The 17,536-nt window shown below is 48.1% G+C and overlaps 1 protein-coding gene across 3 annotated transcripts in view; it reads left to right on the top strand.

Moving 5' to 3' along the window:
- Nucleotides 1-17,536, top strand: part of GNAO1 (G protein subunit alpha o1) — a 117,991-nt gene that overhangs the window by 42,310 nt on the left and 58,145 nt on the right. For all 3 annotated transcript variants that reach the window (XM_085234792.1, XM_085234793.1, XM_085234791.1), the window contains exon 3: nucleotides 1,140-1,281. In XM_085234792.1, coding sequence (XP_085090918.1) covers nucleotides 1,140-1,281 — 142 coding nt within the window. The remainder of the gene's footprint in view (nucleotides 1-1,139; nucleotides 1,282-17,536) is intronic.

Below are 17,536 nucleotides of genomic sequence, written 5' to 3'. Positions count from 1 at the left end.
TTACTGAAGGACTGTACGTTGTCCAGTGAGATCTGCAAATGAGAAAGGAAAAACTTCATTTTGGCTAAGCAGATCATCCTATCTGCTAATATCTAAGAGACAGGATCATAACTTATGTCTTCACTGGGAAGAATTGCTGTCAAGCACAATTAGCTCTGTGAACTCGAGCTGTTCTCTGGGCACGCCCTGGCTTAGTCCTTGAGTTTTAGAGATGAGGGGTCAGTCTTCTACCCTGCCCGTGGCAATGTCATGCTACAAAATGCAGGGATGTGTTTCCTGTGTCCGGCAGGCCAGCTGTGTGTCTACAGATAGGACCCAGGCTATAACGGCACAGGTCTCATGATCTCATTTCCTATTCATGCTTGCCTGAACCCAGGCAGCTGCTTAGCGCATTTTGCACCGGGGAAGTGATTCTGGCAGCAGGACCAGCCAGGCTGCAAGGACTCACCCCATCAGGTAGTTCTGACAGCGCTGACAGACTGGCAGAGCATCCAACGCGCGGAGCTGCAGGACGTGGGTTTCATTCCTGCAGTGCTTCCTGAGGGATACATAACATGCCTCCAGGCTGCGGAGCTCCCAGCACTGCCTGGGAAGGAAGGAGGCATGAAGGCTTGGAAATATGTCAGGTGCTACATTTATCCATGTCTGTGGCCCCATGCACAGAGGGGGATTTTGACTCGCTCCTTTTGGAAGGCACCCAGGAGTTACTATCAAAAGGACTAGACAAAAAATAGAGTTTTTTGTCTTTTTTTTTCCTAGTTGTTAAGACCTGATCTGTTGGTCGTTGTAAGCAGGGAATGTACTTCCATAGGCCTTGTCAGAAAAGAAAAAGTAGGACCTGGAAGCCTCCCTGTGCAAACAGGAGGTGATGTCCAGCACTTACGGTACTGCTGGGTGCAGGGACAGCCTGCACCAGCCCTACACGAGACCTTGACAGAGAGCAGAAGGGATGTTAATTCCAGGCACTGGGCTCAGATGCATTAGTGGTGAGCAGCCAGAAGAGTTTGAAAAGAAATGATGACTAAATTAAGTGAATCAAGCTGGCAGATGTGCTCTTCAGACGAGCGCAGTTCTGTTTTCAATGTCTCCCCCACTGAATGACATTTTCAATAGGTTTTTGTCCTCTGCTTTCTCTTCAGGATCATCCATGAGGATGGCTTCTCTGGAGAAGATGTGAAGCAGTACAAGCCAGTGGTCTACAGCAACACTATACAGTCGCTGGCAGCTATTGTACGTGCCATGGATACCTTGGGCATCGAATATGGTGACAAGGAACGAAGGGTGAGTTAAAATCTCCACTTCTTGGTAGAAAGAGTTGAGAACTGGGACACTCCACAGCACAAACAAAATGTGTCTGCACAATCTGAATGTCTTGGGGGGGAAAAGAAGGGAGGGGAAATATTTACATCACTGTTACATGCCCATTGCATGGAGTTTTTTAAGAAATAAGTGCATAGATGCAGTTACACATGACGTAAGAGCTAAGGTAGGAAGTGACAACTAGAATCTTTCATGCCCTAGCACTGGCTAGGCCACGTGAAAAAGAATTCTATTCATCTGAGGGCAGTGAAGTGAGAGGTACTGATAGATCTGAAGAAAGAGAGAGAAGATGTATTCTGTCTGCTGTCTGTGCACGGGGTATGTGTGGGAATGTCTCAGGGAGAAGTCTTGCTGCTCTTCAAATCCCTTCCACCAGCTGCTAAAGTAAGAAGGCTTTTAGAACAAACTGCATTTAGCAGGGACTTGACTGACTTTTACTCACATACCTGCCATCCAAGCATGCCCAAACAGCGATCTTGCTTGCAAACGGGAGGATCTGTTATTTCACTGAGGCTTTTACAGGCAGGATCTTAGGTAGCAGTATTAGTATAAGTCCATCAGAACAACAGTTTGATGTCCGGCAGCCTTGTGAGGCTGTGCACCTAAGCTAGCCAGACCTTTCCCTGTTGCTCCTCTGTTTTTTTTAACTAGCTCCCTATTTTTAAACAATCTCCTTTACCAGCTGCCTGTGCTATCCTTTGCCTTTCCTTCCTGCATTTCTAGATCAAAGCAAACCCAAAATGGAGAAACACAAGGCACGAGAGAAGTCAAGATCACTCTTTTTGCAGAAAGCAACACTACTTGGTTTCACTGGAAATATAACCATTTCAGTTTCAAGACCCGTTAAGGGTGAAGTCCTGTATGCCACTGAGTTTATCATGGCTATTTTTAGGTAGTTATCAAATGACAGACATATTACATACCCCAAACTCCTTATCTAAGAGTTGATAATAAAAGCATTTGCTGGAAAGGATGCCAAAATCCTGCTGTGGTGTTGCTGTATAAAGAGGTACCTTATGTCTCCCAGTCGCAAAGGGGTGTTTTGATTTCTTTGCATTGACGGATCTTTCCCACAGGAACCCTAAATCCTGAAGACTCTTTCATCCCAAACGCATCAATGATACAATAATGGAGTTCTTGTGAGCTTGCCGAGAACTAATGCTGATGGCTTTCAAACTGACTACATTAATCTGTTGATTACTCAGTGACTCAGCTCTCAGCAAGGCAACGTATCTTGCCTCAATAAAAACCTATGTCCAGGAAAACAGAAACAAATCATTCCCCATGTCTGATAAACAGTCTGTGGCAGACAGCTTTAAACTGTAAATTCTTTTTTCTCTGTTTAATGCCTGAAATCCTAATTCTAGGGGGGAAATTCAGCACTGCCCGAGCTTGCAAAACAGGGGGCATAGATGGGGAGAGCTGTTATCAGAACTGCCAGAATGAGGGGAAGGGCACTGGGCTGCATGGAATGTCACGTCCATTCATGTTCCTATGGAAAAGATTTGGAGTATCTTCTCCCTTTGTAGACATAATACAAAGGAGAGCAGAGAAGCCAAGCCTGTCTGCCCTGGCCTTCCACTTGCTCCTTTCTTTTAGTCAACCTCCACAGAAAGTTGCTGGTATTAGCAGCAAATACTATTTATTTTAATCTCACAAAGAAGCGCACGGCTTCTGCTACCCCACTTTTGTTATTAATACACAGCTGCTGTAGAGGCCATTAAACAGGCGATTTGTTGAGCATTACGCTGCACAGTTCATCCCTTTTCAAGCAAAGCTTTTCTATTTTAAAAGTCATTCCACAGCCAAGGGTTTCCGATGCAAATCTTTTTGTGAGGGATTTTCCCTACTCATCACTTAAGCCCCCAGGAAAACAGACCTGGCCAAGGGGAGCAGGGGCTGGGGCTGCTCCCAGGTGACTCGGAGCAAGGCAGCAGAGGACATGGGGCCGGGGACTGTCTGGCTCCTACAAAGCCCCCCAGACTTCATGGGAGATCCATCTCTCCCTTATTCCTTCACAATGTCACCCAGACCACGCTCAGATCGAGATGAAGAACAGCCTCACTCTCCCCTCTGTAATAGATGTGAATTGGATGGTCTGTGCTTTTGCTATTGAGGAAAAGTTACCAAACCCTCTCTTACACATCTCCTTTTTCTGCTGCCCTTAATTATCTCTCTGGTATTTAGTCTAGAGGGAGTGCAAGGCTGGGGAAAGATCTGGGCTAAACCTCCTTGCTTCAGTCAGCCACACAGTGACCAAAATAGGAAACAGGAGCTGAAAAGACAAAACTAACCACAAAAAAGTCTTGCTGACCCTCTCTGCTGATAAGGACCTGCCTGCAGGTTGGGTACAGAGCTGTGTAGGATCTCACCGTTAGGCTGGTCCTTGCTCGCAAGAAGATGCTCTCTTTCAGGTGACTTTTGGGGCTGCCCTCCTCTTCCCTCCCTCACCAGAAGGACTGAGGATGCTACGCAGCTGCTGCTGCCTCCCCATAGGGACGAAGCAGTGTGTGGGAGAGACCCTCTTTCATAAGACCTGCTCCTTTTTCAGCCTTTCTCTCCAGATGCAAAGACCAGCCATCTCTCCCATTAAGAGCAGAGCCAGCTTTCTTGCCCCTCCCTGAGGCGCACTGCGGTTACCATCATTCACATTTTTGGGCAGAGAAGACGCACAAAAGCAGGACATTTCTCAAGAGGTGGGAAAAGCCAAGCAAAAAGGAAATCCTGTGCTATTTCCACAGCCTGCCCTGTTGCTGGGGAGATGTTGGCTTGCTCAGAAAGGCGTGCTGTTGCCTGGAGTGGCCCATGTGCTGCTGGAAAGTAAGGGTGGGGGGAAAGAGAGGACACAAAGAACTCAGGGAGCCCCACACAAGTTCTGGAGGCTCTGTTTCCTGAAAGCTCCATCTTCCATGTCCCATGAACGTATTTTCCTCCTTTGTCACCTTGCAGTCCCTTGAGCCCCTGAAAACACAAAATCTTGCCCTGGTCAGTGATCCCAGTAAAATAACAGCAAAGAAAGACGATCTTTGCATAGCAAGAGCAATCCCAGAAGCAGGGGCTGTTTTCCCATAGTCATACTACTAATATAGGTAGCATTTAGACCGGAGACAAAATAACCTTCTATCAAGGCTATCACGGGTTGCTCCCGCAGACAGAATTTGGCTTGGAAGAGCCTTCCATTTAAAAAAGGCTGTAGAGCTGGAGCTGCCAAGCCTTCTGCAGAGTTTACTCAGAATAAGTTTGTAGGTCTGTACTCCTTTCCAACCTGGATAATTACAACAGAAAACTGGCAATTCATTTAAGGTTAAAATGTGATCTGAGAGCTGGCTTCGCCTGTGTTTTGACTATTTATAGGGCAGCAGTAGTAGCTGTAACTGATAGTCAGGATCCCAGTCTGCTACAGACATGTAATGGTGCTGGTAAGCAGGAGGAGGTCCTGGGTTTGTGAAGGAGGGGGCTGATACCCACTCAGTGGAAAGAGGAGGGATGAAGACTCAGATAGAAACAGCCTAGAAAATGAAACAACGGTGGAATGAGTGACTGACTGCACCGAATCCTCCATACCCAGAGGTGGATCCAACCTGCCTTTTCTCCAGCAGAACCCTATCAAGCACCATCTGAGCTCTAAGATCCAGAACTTCCTTCCCCCTTTACTCCCCAGGGTGGCCTAGCGAATGCGTTTTTGGTTGAAATTCCTATAAAAAAGCCCTTTTGCAATAGAGCTGAAAGGATGCAGGGGAGGGTGGGTGCTGAGCTGGGGCCGTGCCACCTTGCCAAGCACTCTGTGCTGATGTTTCACACACTGGTCCTACTTTGGGATGAGAGCTGTTGTGTTGGCATTGCAGTGTTCACCCTCACTCAGAAGTGAGCACTCGAGCTGCTTTTTGGAGTCTCTGTGAAGCTGTGGGCTCATACAGTGGTAGTGAGCGGCAGCAGCAGGGGGTGATGGATGGTCAGCCCTTCTGCCAAACGCTGTACACTCAGAAAGCAGGGCCTAAATAACGCATTTCTTGAGGAAAAAAAAGAAGTATTTGGATACCCTTCAGCATCCAAAGTGAGCCAGATGAGGAGGACTGGTGCAATCACACCTCAAAATGCCATTCGCATCTGCCTTGTTGGTGAATGCTTGGCACCAGTCAGGCACAGAACGTTGCTGACACTTCTGCCAGTTCTGAGATCAGCCTTACAGCCCACACAGTGATACCAGAGACTAGAGTAGATGCCATTAATTAACTTCAGTCTTTTAATTTTCTTTTGAAGAAAAAGAGGGTAAGTGATGTCTCAGGGTAATGATGATAGGAAGACCACAGTCATTTAGCTCCAGTGTCAAAATTTATATTGAATCTACTCACATCTTTCACCACATAAGGAGGGTTTTTAAGAGGATGGTGCCTGAGTTGTCCCAGAGAGACACAGTGAAATATTGGAGGGACAAAGCAGTGGGCACAGATGTCAGGACAAGGATCTCTGATCAGATCAGGTTCAGATATAGAATGCTGTTCCACTCCTGTCTGCGCATTCAGAGAGGCTGGGGGACCTCTCCTGCAGGGCCACCCAGTCTCAGAGGAGTTAAAATGTGGGAAAATAGGGAAAAGTGGGGAGTGAAAATAGGAAATACCCAAATAGGTTTGCAAGTTATGGATATTGCCACTAGGATACACTCAGATACTCTGGGCTCCTTGTTTGATGTTTTCTGGTGGCCAGCACTATCTTCAGGTGCTCACTCATCTTCAGTGCTGGGTTTCTTTCTCGTCTTTCTGCTTTCAGTTGCTATTTTAGGCTGGGTTTCAGGGTGACAAAGAACACCAACTGTCCAATGGATGTGGTAGGACAAGAGATAATGCCTCAAGTCGCACCAGGGGAGGTTCAGGTTGGATATTAGGAAATATTTCTTCTCCAGATGAGTGACGCAGTGGTACAGCTGCCAAGGAAGCTGGGGGATTCACCATCCCTGAAGGTGTTCAACAGCTGTGGAGATGTGGCACTGAGGGACGTGGTGAGGTGGGGTGGGATTGGGTTAGGTGATCTTAGAGGCATTTTCCAGTCTTAACAATTCTGTGTTTCTGTGATCCCCACATCTCCAGCACTGTGCACTGTGAAAATGTAGAACCTGTGCTGCAGGGAGGTTTGTCTGTCCTGTTCCTGGCTTGCAGGCTCTTTCTTTTCACCAAGAGGCCTCTGCATTTGATTCTGCTTTTTGGATGATGCAGGGAGTATTTTTAGTTTGAAAAGGAGAAAAAAACAACAACACACTACCTCTTCCTTTGGAAGAAGGGCTGCTGTTGTGCAATTTGTTATTCAAATGCAGTTGCAGCTAGTGCTACCAATGGGACAGGGAAGCAGGAGGGTGCGAGAGGCCATGGCTGCGACACCAGTGCTGCGTTAATTACAGTGTGGTGCTGCTTCTGTGCCACATGGTGCTGCTGGAAGGTGACTTCTGTGGGAGCTCCTGCAAAGGCCCTGACGGGACAGCACAAAACTGAGTCATTGAGAGAGCTCTGTCAGAGAAGCACAGCAGGAGCAGAGCTCCAGGGGGTGAGCACGGCCCCGCCACCTGCCCAGGGGCTCCATGGGCTGAGGTTAAACACACAGTGCAGCAGAAGCTCTGAAGATGCTTGCTTGTTCCCAGCTCTGCGGGTGGCAAAGCACTCACTGAACTGCTCCCAGAAAGTCCCCCCCCAAGTCTTTCTGAAACCTGAATTCAGCTGCATGTGGTGCGGGTGCTCTGCGCAGGTACGTCTGCAAGTCATTTCTCCCAGCAGGGCTGCAGATAGCGACAAACGACTCAGCACATTTCCAATATATGTCAGTTATTAAGTGGATTTATTTCCATCTCTTTGGGGAAGCATTGGAAAGCGCTGCTGAGTCACACTGCTTACTCACCGCTTTTAGAGTACCATTTGAAATATTTGTTTTCCGAATGCCTTCCATGATGTTCCTATTATTTGAATGTCTCCAGATGTAAAACAAAAACATTTATACAGGGCATCCCTGGCCTTTAACAGATCTCTGGTGTGTAACTAGGGAAAAAGCATCAAACAAATGTCTTGAGAAAGCATCACTCCTTTGGCTCTGCCATTGGGTGTTTACTCAGGACTGCAGCAAGGGACAGTGTGGGTTCTGCTCTGGAGCAGCCTGCGGCTTCCCAGCAGCACAGGGCTGGGAGGGAAGGAGAGAGGAGAGCCTGCAGCAGGAGTGGGGCAGCACTGGTGCCTCCTGCAGTCCTCCTGGGCACCATGCTCATCCATCCCCTTCTGAGCTCATGCCGAGCTCCCAGAGTCACACTATGCCTGAGAAGTTAATGACCTCCACACAGGTTGTGTTGGGCTGTTAATCAGTGTTGTGTGCATGGGTAATAGCTGAGGACTCCCCGCCCCTTTGTGACAGGGTCCCCATCCCACCCCAGCCCTGCCACCAGGGGTGATGCTGGCACCGCCTATGTCCAGGAAAAGCCATGCCTGCCAGCTTTGGGCAGGTTTCCTCCTTCCTGCTGCACTCGACATTCCTCGTGGTGGTAGGAATCATAGAACATTGAATCATTAAGGTTGGAAAAGACCTCTAAGGCCCCCAAATCTGACCCCAGCCCACCCCCACCATGCCCACTGACTGCATCCATCGTTGCCACATCCCCACAGTCCTGGAACACCCCTAGGGACGGGACACCCCCACCTCCCTGGGCAGCTGTGCCACTGCCCCACTACTCTTTTGGAGAAGAATTTTTCCCGTTATCCAACCCGAACCTCCCCTGGTGCAACTTGAGCCATTACCTCTCACCCTTTCTCTGTTACCTGGGAGCTGAGGCTAACCCTCACCTCTCTACAACTTCCCTTCTGGGAGCTGTAGAGAGTGGTAAGGTCTCCTCTGAACCTTCTCTTCTCCATCCCTATTGGGTTAGGCTGCCCCAGCAGAGCCCAGTCTCGTGGTCATCCAAGTCTTACAGCCAGACAGCAATGGGAAGCAGGGAGTATCTTCTGAGTCCAGGAGAATGCTCCGCTTGCCAGTTTTATTGAGTTTTTATTTGAAGTAATGAGAACTTTTAGAGCCAGTAGACAATATTCCAGGCACCAATGGAACATACTTCTTAGCAGGAAGAGATCCCTGTAGTCCAGCAAGTTTGATATCATTCTGTGAAGTTATGAATTGTTCTCTTCCAAGAGACAACCAGGTTTCATCTCCATTCCTCCCTTCTTCCTTTTATCACATCTGTGTACTTTTTTTCTTTTAGGCAGCGCAGGTTTTGGCAACACAACCTGCCTGGAGGCGCAGCCTGACATTTTTGTGGATGCCAGAAACAGGGGAATTTTAGGCTAGGTTTTCCTCTCTGAATTTCAGTTTCAGTAATCACTATTCATACAGCAAATTCTCCATTGGCACTGCTGGATTAACGTGTTCTGTGCTCTGGTCTCATCTTCAGCGTATAGTTGAATAGCAGCTACAGTGTTCCTCTTCTGGTGGCTGCTGCCCTTGCTTGAATCTCTTAGATTTTAGAGATGACCTTCCCAGGACACACAGGTTTATCAGCAGGTCCCAGCTCTGCATCTCTCCCTTGTTTTTTTGGGTGGCTTCCTTGCTGGCTCCTACCAGTGAGCATCTTTACCAGGGAACTGCAGTCTGCTGTCCAAGGGTGCTGCAGTGACACAACTGCAGGCTGCTTCATTTTGCGTGCTCCACAGGCAGAAGCTGTACTCAAAAGACCACATTCACCATGACAATGGGTCGCAAGCCAAGTGCAGTCTGGTCTTGTGATGAGTGAATGGGCAGAAATCCTCGTTTCCTCTGCTGCCACTCCAAGAACAAAACCTCGGGGAAGGCTGCAGGATGGCTCACGGCAGCATGCTGGGTTCTGCAGAGCTCCGTGGCTCAGTTCTTTGGGTCACTGTGGGTCAAGGGAGGAGGATCTTGTATTCCTTGCTAGCTATCGAGGCAGAAAGTGTGCTCACAGGACACTCCCAGCCCGCAGCCCCGAGCTGTGTGCTGGCTGCTCACAGCCTGTCTCACAGCCCGAGCACTTCAGCATTCAGGCCAAAAGCTGAGATGGGCTCTGGGCCACGAGGTTTCAGAAACAAGAGATGCCAGGCCCAGACTACACCTCCGCTCATTTTGCAGCTGTGGGTTGCTGAAGGCACAGGCATTTTGCCACACTGAGTCACCCCTCCCTTGGACAGACCCCTTTTCCTCGCTCCCCTCTTCTCATTAGCACAGTTATGGTGCACCAGTCTGGCTCTGGTACCTGAGCATCCTGGCCAGCAGCAGTCCATGTAGGCACAGCTCCCTGCTCAAGCTGCTCAGCTGCAGTGTCCCAAGTTCTGTGCAGATGAGCCCCCGGCCCTGGGGCCATGCTGCTGTCAGCACGCATTGCAGCTGCATTTATCCCAGCCCATCCAAGGGCACAAAGGTCTGAAAGCGGTGGACAGGCTGTGGCACCATGCCCCTTTTCTCCTTCACCATCAACTTTGTATTGGACAAGCAGGCAGCAAATAAACAGGGCTGGTGGGGAGGGGCAGCCTGTCACTGTGCACTGTCATTGCCTTGAAATCCTCCAAGATACCCTCAGGGATTTGTTCCAGCACCAGTGAGCCTTCAGTGACCCTTAAGGAAGAGAACTGAGCCCAGGGCAGAGCTCAGCTCAGAGTGCTTGCTTTGCTTAAATTCCAGCTGCAGGCAGATGTGCTCCCCAACAGCCCTTGCAAATCTGCTGTACAACCAGGCACACCACCATCAGCCCCTTTTCTGTAGGAAACTGTGGTGTTTGGGGTTGGGAAGTAAGCTCACAGCCCTGCTGTGGGTCTGTCTCAGCAGAGCTGGGTTTGAACCAGGAAAGAAAGGGACACCAACTTCTGGCTGAATGCTAAATGAAATATCAAGTAATAGCATGATAAAAGTAGCATCTCCGCAACTGCAAAAGGTTGTTCTAAAGGTTAGGTCTGCCTGTACCCTTCTAGCTCTGGGAATAGCTGTTGCTTTCATCTGCAAGTTCATAGGCTGAAATAAGCAGGGCTAAAGCTGTCCGGCCCAAAAGGGACTTATTGCTGATGGTGGTTCCACAGATAGGGCATGGTGCGGCAGGGAGCAGCCCATGGCTCACAGGGACATCCTCACCACTGAGCTGCAGTGCCGCTGCACAGAGCCCACAGGGCAGCACACCTGGGCTCACCACCCATTCCCAGTGCTTCCTCTGAAGCACGAGCAGAAGTCAAAGTTCCTCATTCAGCGTGTGCTGCCCAAGGCTGTTTGTCTGCAGTAATGCTTCCTTTGCATGCCCTAAAGTGAGCTGCTAGGAAGGAAACCCCAACAAGTCCACTTGTCTCACACCTGGTGAATACAGAAGGCGTGGATGGACAGATGGACAGAAGGGGCAGATGGACTCTGAATTTCTGTTGATCTATCTCTTTTGCATCATTGAATTTCAAGAGGAATCCTTCCGTTCGTCTATCCAGCTGTCCTATTTATAACCAAAAGAAGTGTATAATTCACAGTGCTTTCTAATTAGATGGTGTAACTACAGTCCTATTTCTCCCCACTCTAATTTGCTCCATTGGAGGATCTTAACGTTTTGCATTACCTCTATCACGTAGGGAGAACTCTTTGAGGGTTTGAAGCCAGCAATTATGTGCAGCTTTCATTTGTCCTTGAAGCTGATGTAGGTTCATGTGGAAGCTTCCCAACAAGGCATTTGGAAACCTAGCATTAAAAGACACCATCAGAGCTCTGTCCAAAGCCAAAGGTCACTTAGCCCAAAGCGTGGCAACTTGGAATGTGATTGCCAGGCTAGGAGGGGCTTTGCAATCCCGGTCACTTCAGGCCTATCCAAAAGGCCTGAATTTTCAAGAGCCCATATTTGGTAGATCTCCATAGCAATCTGCATCCAAGTTTGTGGCTGACATTCAGATCTCTAAAAATGGAAATGGGTCTTCACCACTTGAACTTGTGATTATTCTTTGTAGAGAGAATGATCCTGAGGGCAAATGCCCACCAGATGAGCAGAGGCAGGGCTGAGCATCACCCAGTGCATGTGTGTGCAGTGTCAGAGGAGGTGTGGGATGATGCAGTTGTGTTGCAATGGAGTTTGTGTGTACAGCTGCTCACCTTGTTTGTGCAGATCACATATGTCCAGTTTGACTCATTAAAAGCCTAATACCTGCAAACACTATCAAGTTGCCCTGGCAAAATTAGCTGTAGAAAGTTTTGTCATGTTTTAAGCCTGGCACTGTTAGGTGTTTTGAACACTGTTTATTAAAAACAAAACTGCCAACTTTCCTTGGCATTTGTCTTGGGAAAAGCAACACAGTGGGACTGCACAGCCCCCTGGTACTTGCAGGGAGCTGCTCCCAGCCCACTGTCTGGATTCAGAGCTCCAATGTGGATAAAAAAAGCTTTGGGGCAGTGCTGTGTGCCCACCTTGCATGCTGCCCGCTCGCACATCCCAGGCTGGCTGGAGGCAGCCCCAAAGCTTGTTTTACTGCTTTACAACAGAACAAATAGAGCAACGTTTCATAACATCCTAATGAGGAACACTGAAGAATGCCCAGGAGACGTAGACAATATCAGTGTTCCTTGGCACAGAGAGAAAATCAAAGGCGTTTGTTATCTGAAATGGCGATCTCTGCTCCTTTCAGAGGTGGGCAGGCATTTTCACAGTGCGTGTTCCTGGAAATGCTCAGATGTCATTGGTGGTGCCATCCAAGAACACTGTTTATTTTCAGATACCCCTATAAAAACGGAGACCGAAGCAAGGAAATACTCAAAGCCATAATGGGTTATTAAGTTCTAAGTGGTATTTTGCACTCTGAATGGCCCCAAAGGCCTATGGACCCATTCTCCTTTCTGCTGAATGGGAAGCGTATCTTTGGCTTGAGAAAGCCCAGAGATAGAGGAATCTTTGCCCACTGGGTTGCAAATCACCTGGGCTGGTGTTTAGTGATGGTTTTTCAGAATGTCACTGCTAAAATACCAGCAGATGAAATAGCTCCCTGCCTCTCATCCCCCACACCCAAAGCCCAAACTGTTTTGTCCAGGTCAGGTGTGTTCACTGTCGTTTCTCTGGTTAAAAATCTGTCATTTGAGAGGACTGCAATCATCCATCCATCCGGACTGTGTCATCTTTCTAGCTGGTAAAAACCAACGCTGTTCTGTTGTTTGTGAGGACCCACAAAATCAGCTCGTGCTCACAATTTCAGAATGCTTCTGTAAGGGATTGGAAAAAAAAAGGAAAAGAGTGGTTAAAAAAAGCAATTCAGACATTAACAGTGTCATGGCAACAGCAAATTAGTGCCTCAAAAGCAGAGCTCAGATCACTAAAGGTTTTGGGAGTCACTGCACTGCAGGACTGAATGAAATATTCAGCACATAAAAGAAGTCCCCAAATGTTTTTTTATTTGTGATAATGACGCCAAGCAAACAGCTATTTGCATTCATTTTTGCCTAACCACGTTGTTGGTTTTTTTTTTGCCTCCAGAAGGTTTTTAAATAGCGTACTTGTCAGGTAAACGTGGCTCTGTTGTGATTCTTGGAGAACTTCGACATTTGCAAGCGTAATCATAAGCATCAGTTTTAGCTCATGGCGGAAGCAACTGCTGTAGCAAAAAATGATAGGAAAAATAAGTGTGGTGTGAAAAAGTACCACGAGAGGTTCTGTGTGCTCAGTAAAGTGACCTAATGTGAGGTGACAGCCTGTGCCATGACCACACAGAGGGGGACAATCTTTCACCTAATGGCATGCATGTGCGTAAGCAGGCAGCAAATTTATTTGCTTGTCTTTTCCCTTCCCATCTTATATTTCTCTTCCAGGTTTCTCAGCCTTTTCCTTCACAATGAAGTCAGCCATGTCATGCTGCCCAGCATTCAGTGGCCATTCCCATCCACATACTCTTTGGTTGCCTAGTATTTGCTTCAAGTTTCATTCTAGTGCTTAATCTCTTGATTATATTAGGTATCCATGGCTGATACCTATAATACCCTATGGGATGGGTTTGGGAGAAAGAGCTGCACTGCAAAAAACATCCTCTACTTTTAATTTGGTTTTGTGCCAAGCTGGCAGGGAGAAAAAAGCTCCAACAGAATATCTTCCTTATAATGGAGAGGATTCAAAAGTGAGACAGTGCTCAGCTCTGGTTTGCTGTGTTCTTGGATACATCCCTCTGTCTTTTGTCCTCCATGGCTCTTAATGTTTTCCCTTCCATTTTTGCCTCAGCTATCATAGCTTGGGAACTATTAAAAGTATTAGATGTGGAGGTTGGTGGCCCTGCCTGTGGCAGGGGGGTTGGAGCTTGATGATCCCTGAGGTTTCTTCCAAGCCAAGACATGCTATGATTCTATGATTCCCAGAACGTGATTGGAAGACCAAAACCATGGGGTTTTCTATCCGTGTGAGTGGTCAACATGGAGTACTCCACACTTGTGGTCTGCAGGGTCACTGCTATCATTTTCATGCTCATCTGCCTGACATTGGATGCTGAAGTCTCTGAGCATCCGGACAAAGAACTGGCAGGTCCAGCTCTCAATATCAGGTCCTCCAAAGAATTTGCAACATTTGCACATTCAATTGCTACAGCATAGAATCATAGCATGGCCTGGGCTGAAAAGGAGCTCAAAGATCATCTAGTTCCAACTCCCCTGCTTTGAGCGGGGTAAGATTCTCCCCCTGTAGAGACACTGTATGTCTTTTAGCCATAACTCTACTTCTTTGTGCTCCTCTTCCAAGTCATTCCTCACGATGTTGGATTCTTCTGTTTCTGAAGTCGGCCTCAAAGTGGAATTTTATATAGTGCTTACACACACTGAGTTGCAGAGTTCAGGTTAGCTTGGGGCTATGAGCTTTCTCAGTGTTGAGAATAAGTCCTAGCTTCCAGTGGCTCAGTCCCAAGCCTTCGAGCCTCCCCTTGCTGAAAGACAGGCTTTAGGAGAGCAGCATATTGTAACTTGAAGAGATATAATCTTTTGCAGTTCAGCAAATCCTGATAAGGGAACTTCAAAACCACCACATCCAGCCTGGCCTTGAATGCCTCCAGGGATGGGGCATCCACAGTCTCCTTGGGCAGCCTGTTCCAGTGCCACCACCACTCCTCAACTTCCTCCTAATATCCAACCCAAACCTCCCCTGTCTCAGTTTAAAACTATTCCCCTTGTCCTGTCACCATCCACCCTCACGAACAGCCTTTCCCCCTCCTGTTTATGTGCTCCCTCCAAGCACTGAAGGCCACAATGAGGTCTCCCCGCAGCCTTCTCTTCTCCAGGCTAAACAAGCCCAGTTCCCTCAGCCTTTCCTCACAGCAGAGCTGCTCCAGCCCTCTGACCATCTCAGTGCCTCCTCTGGACCCGCTCCCAGAGCTCCACGTCCTTCCTGTGCTGGAGGCCGCACGCCTGGACGCAGTGCTGCAGATGGGGCCTCACAAGAGCTGAGCAGAGGGGGACGATCACCTCCCTCTCCCTGCTGGCCACCCCTTTTCTAATGCAGCCCAGAAGAGAGAGGAAAAAAAAAGAGAGTTAAAACAAGCTGTAAAGAGAAATAAAAGGTGTTCAAAGTCAAATTTGAAGGAGTTGAATGCTTGGACTAGATGATCCTTGAGGTCTTTTCCAGCCTTGATGATTCTATAATATGAATTCCCAAGGGCCCAGCTTCCAGAATAGTTTGCCATTTTCCTCCTCTTTAAGTACCCAAACGAATAAATAAATAACTACTAGGGCTTAGATTTCACACTTCCTGGGTTTCCCTCTTCTGCCTGTCTGAGCTTATGCCTGCTCTCAGTTACGGCAGCCCTAACATCAGAAGTACCTCCTACGTTGCTGCAACTCCCAGGCAGTGGAGACACAGCCAGCAAAAGCCTTTGTTGTGAAGGTGGTACAAATTTATTTCTTTCTCAAAGAGAAGTGTCTAAGACTTAAAATTAGTTTAGTAGTCTCAAGATCACCTTCTCCTCCTCTGCTTTGAGAAAGGGCACAAAGCACAGCACAGCTGATGGCTGCAGTGCTGGTTTTTGCTGATGCTGATGGTGTGATTTTGGGGTGGTGCTGTGTGGAGGCAGGAGTTGGACTTGTTGATCCTTATGGGTCCCTTCCAATTTGGGATATGCTATGATTCTGTGATGCTGTAGGGTGAGGCCCCAGCCTATGAGTTCTGCTGGGTGCTATTCCTGTGGCCATCAACAAGTAGAAAATATTAGTAGCCACTCACATGTATAAACCGTCTTCTGCTTCCCAGAAAACAAATACAGGTTTTCCCCTGAGGGGAGGTCTGTCTGCTGTTCAGTTCCCCATCATTGATGTGTGAGGGGGAGCAGTTGGAGCTGGCTTTGAGGCTAGCAGGTGTTGACTGCCTCCAGGCAAACATCTGGCTAGAGGAGAGCAGTCCTTGTGGAATGGGCATTTTTCCTTTCCAGATCTAAATAGATGAATATTTTGAATATGTGTGTTGCATGCAGATAGAGTCCAGGAGGGTCAAAAGAGAAAGATGGTATTGAAGGTAAAGAGAGAAGATTGTCCAATCCCTCCAACTTTTAACTTGGTTGCATATCAGCAGCTCCATCTTAAAGAAAATAGCTGCTCTCAGGAGCTTCAGAGCCTTGCTGCATTCTGCTCATCTGCACTTACTGCTTGTCAGAAGCCTCTTAAAGTGGAGTGTGGATTTTCTAACAGAAGCCCTAACTGCAGCATTTTATCAGGGCTTGTTCTCTTGAGCACACAAACTGTGTGAGCTAACAGAGAGGGAGGTGTAACCTGAGTTCCCCTACATCTGCTCAGCTCTGCAGCATCCAGCACCCCCAGGCCCTCAGAGCAAAAGCTCTTCTGATCAGCAGCATCTCTAACATCAGTGCAGGGGGTGATGAGCAGATGAGCAGTGCTGGCTGTGCAATTGCTTGAAGAGCTCCCTGGTAAGGCTGGGCATGGATATTTCACAGCATCTTTCAGCAGGGACCAGCTGCAGCTGTTCTGTGAGCTCAGGGCTACTTCCCAGCCTGTATGATGCTCACAGACCACATTCCCAAATCTCACTCTCTCTGGCTGCCTTGCTTCTGCTGCCTGGTCAAAGCTGGTACAGGAGACAGCGGTTTGTTCTGCCAACCATTGGTCATCTGCTTTTTCCACTGCAGAAGTGTTCTGTTCCTTCTCGTAAGCTGAAAGGGTGCTGGAAAGCAAGTTGGGGGTTGGTGCATGTAATTTCTCTGGAACAGGTTGCCAAGGAGGCTGTGGATGCCCCATCCCTGCAGGCATTCAGGGCCAGGCTGGATGTGGCTCTGGGCAGCCTGGGCTGCTGGTTGGTAACCTGCACATAGCAGGGGGTTGGAACTGGATGAGCACTGTGGTCCTTTTCAACCCAGGCCATTCTAGGATTCTATGGTTCTCAAGCAGCCTTTGCTCCTTGGGCCAGCTGTGCCCCATGGCGATGCACACCCTGGTATTCCCCAGGGTTTTGCTGCCCAGTGATTTAGGAGAGGTCATCGTTATCATTCTCTGTGGGGATGTATGAGGAAAGGCTGTCACACTTTTCACTGAAAGGAGCTGCCAAGCTTGGTGCTGCTCAGACACACACAACCCCCCCTTTGCTCCCCACAAGCCCAGTGTCAACAGGATGTGGGGCACCTGAGCATCCCTCGAGCCCTCCTGGCCCTGCATCTCAGCCCTTCGGGGAAGCAGGGGGCTGCTAAACCATAGAGAGCCCTTTTGTTTTGCCTGTCCCATGTTTGAAATGCTGTAGATGGGAAAGTGTCAAGGTGAGTCCTTTTCTCTTGCAACGCAAACATATGCTGTCGAGCTAAAGCTGCCTCGTGGATCAATTACCACATAATTTCTGTTTGTCTTAGCAGAATGAGCTATTAATAAACAGAAAGCTATGGAGAACAAGGCCATTTATGGATCTGAAGACGAACACATTCCAGTATAACTAACCTTCAACTTTATTGAGCAATCGTGCTGAGGGCAGCACCAAGCCCAGCCATAGCAAGGGGCACTGCAGCTGCAGGAGCTGCTTTGTGTTCTTCTGTCACTGTTCAGTGATAAACTTTCCCTCTTGTTGCAGTTTGACATCAACTTGCTTTGAATGATAGGCAGGAAAATAATGTTTTTGGAAGTTTTCATCATTAAGAAAAATCAGAGCCATTTTTTTTTCACACTCGAATGAATTTAAAAGCAACTCCCCTTCCCCTGAGTGGATGGAGCTAAGCTAATGCCAGCACGTGCATTGTATCCAATTTTACTTATTTCCCTGGAAGTAATTTCCTTT

The sequence above is a fragment of the Meleagris gallopavo genome, chromosome 13 (genome assembly GCF_905368555.1).
Source record: "Meleagris gallopavo chromosome 13, MGAL_WU_HG_1.1, whole genome shotgun sequence".
NCBI lineage: Eukaryota > Metazoa > Chordata > Aves > Galliformes > Phasianidae > Meleagris > Meleagris gallopavo.
Note: the sequence above shows the minus strand (reverse complement) of the source record. Positions and strands in the feature narration are given on the sequence as shown.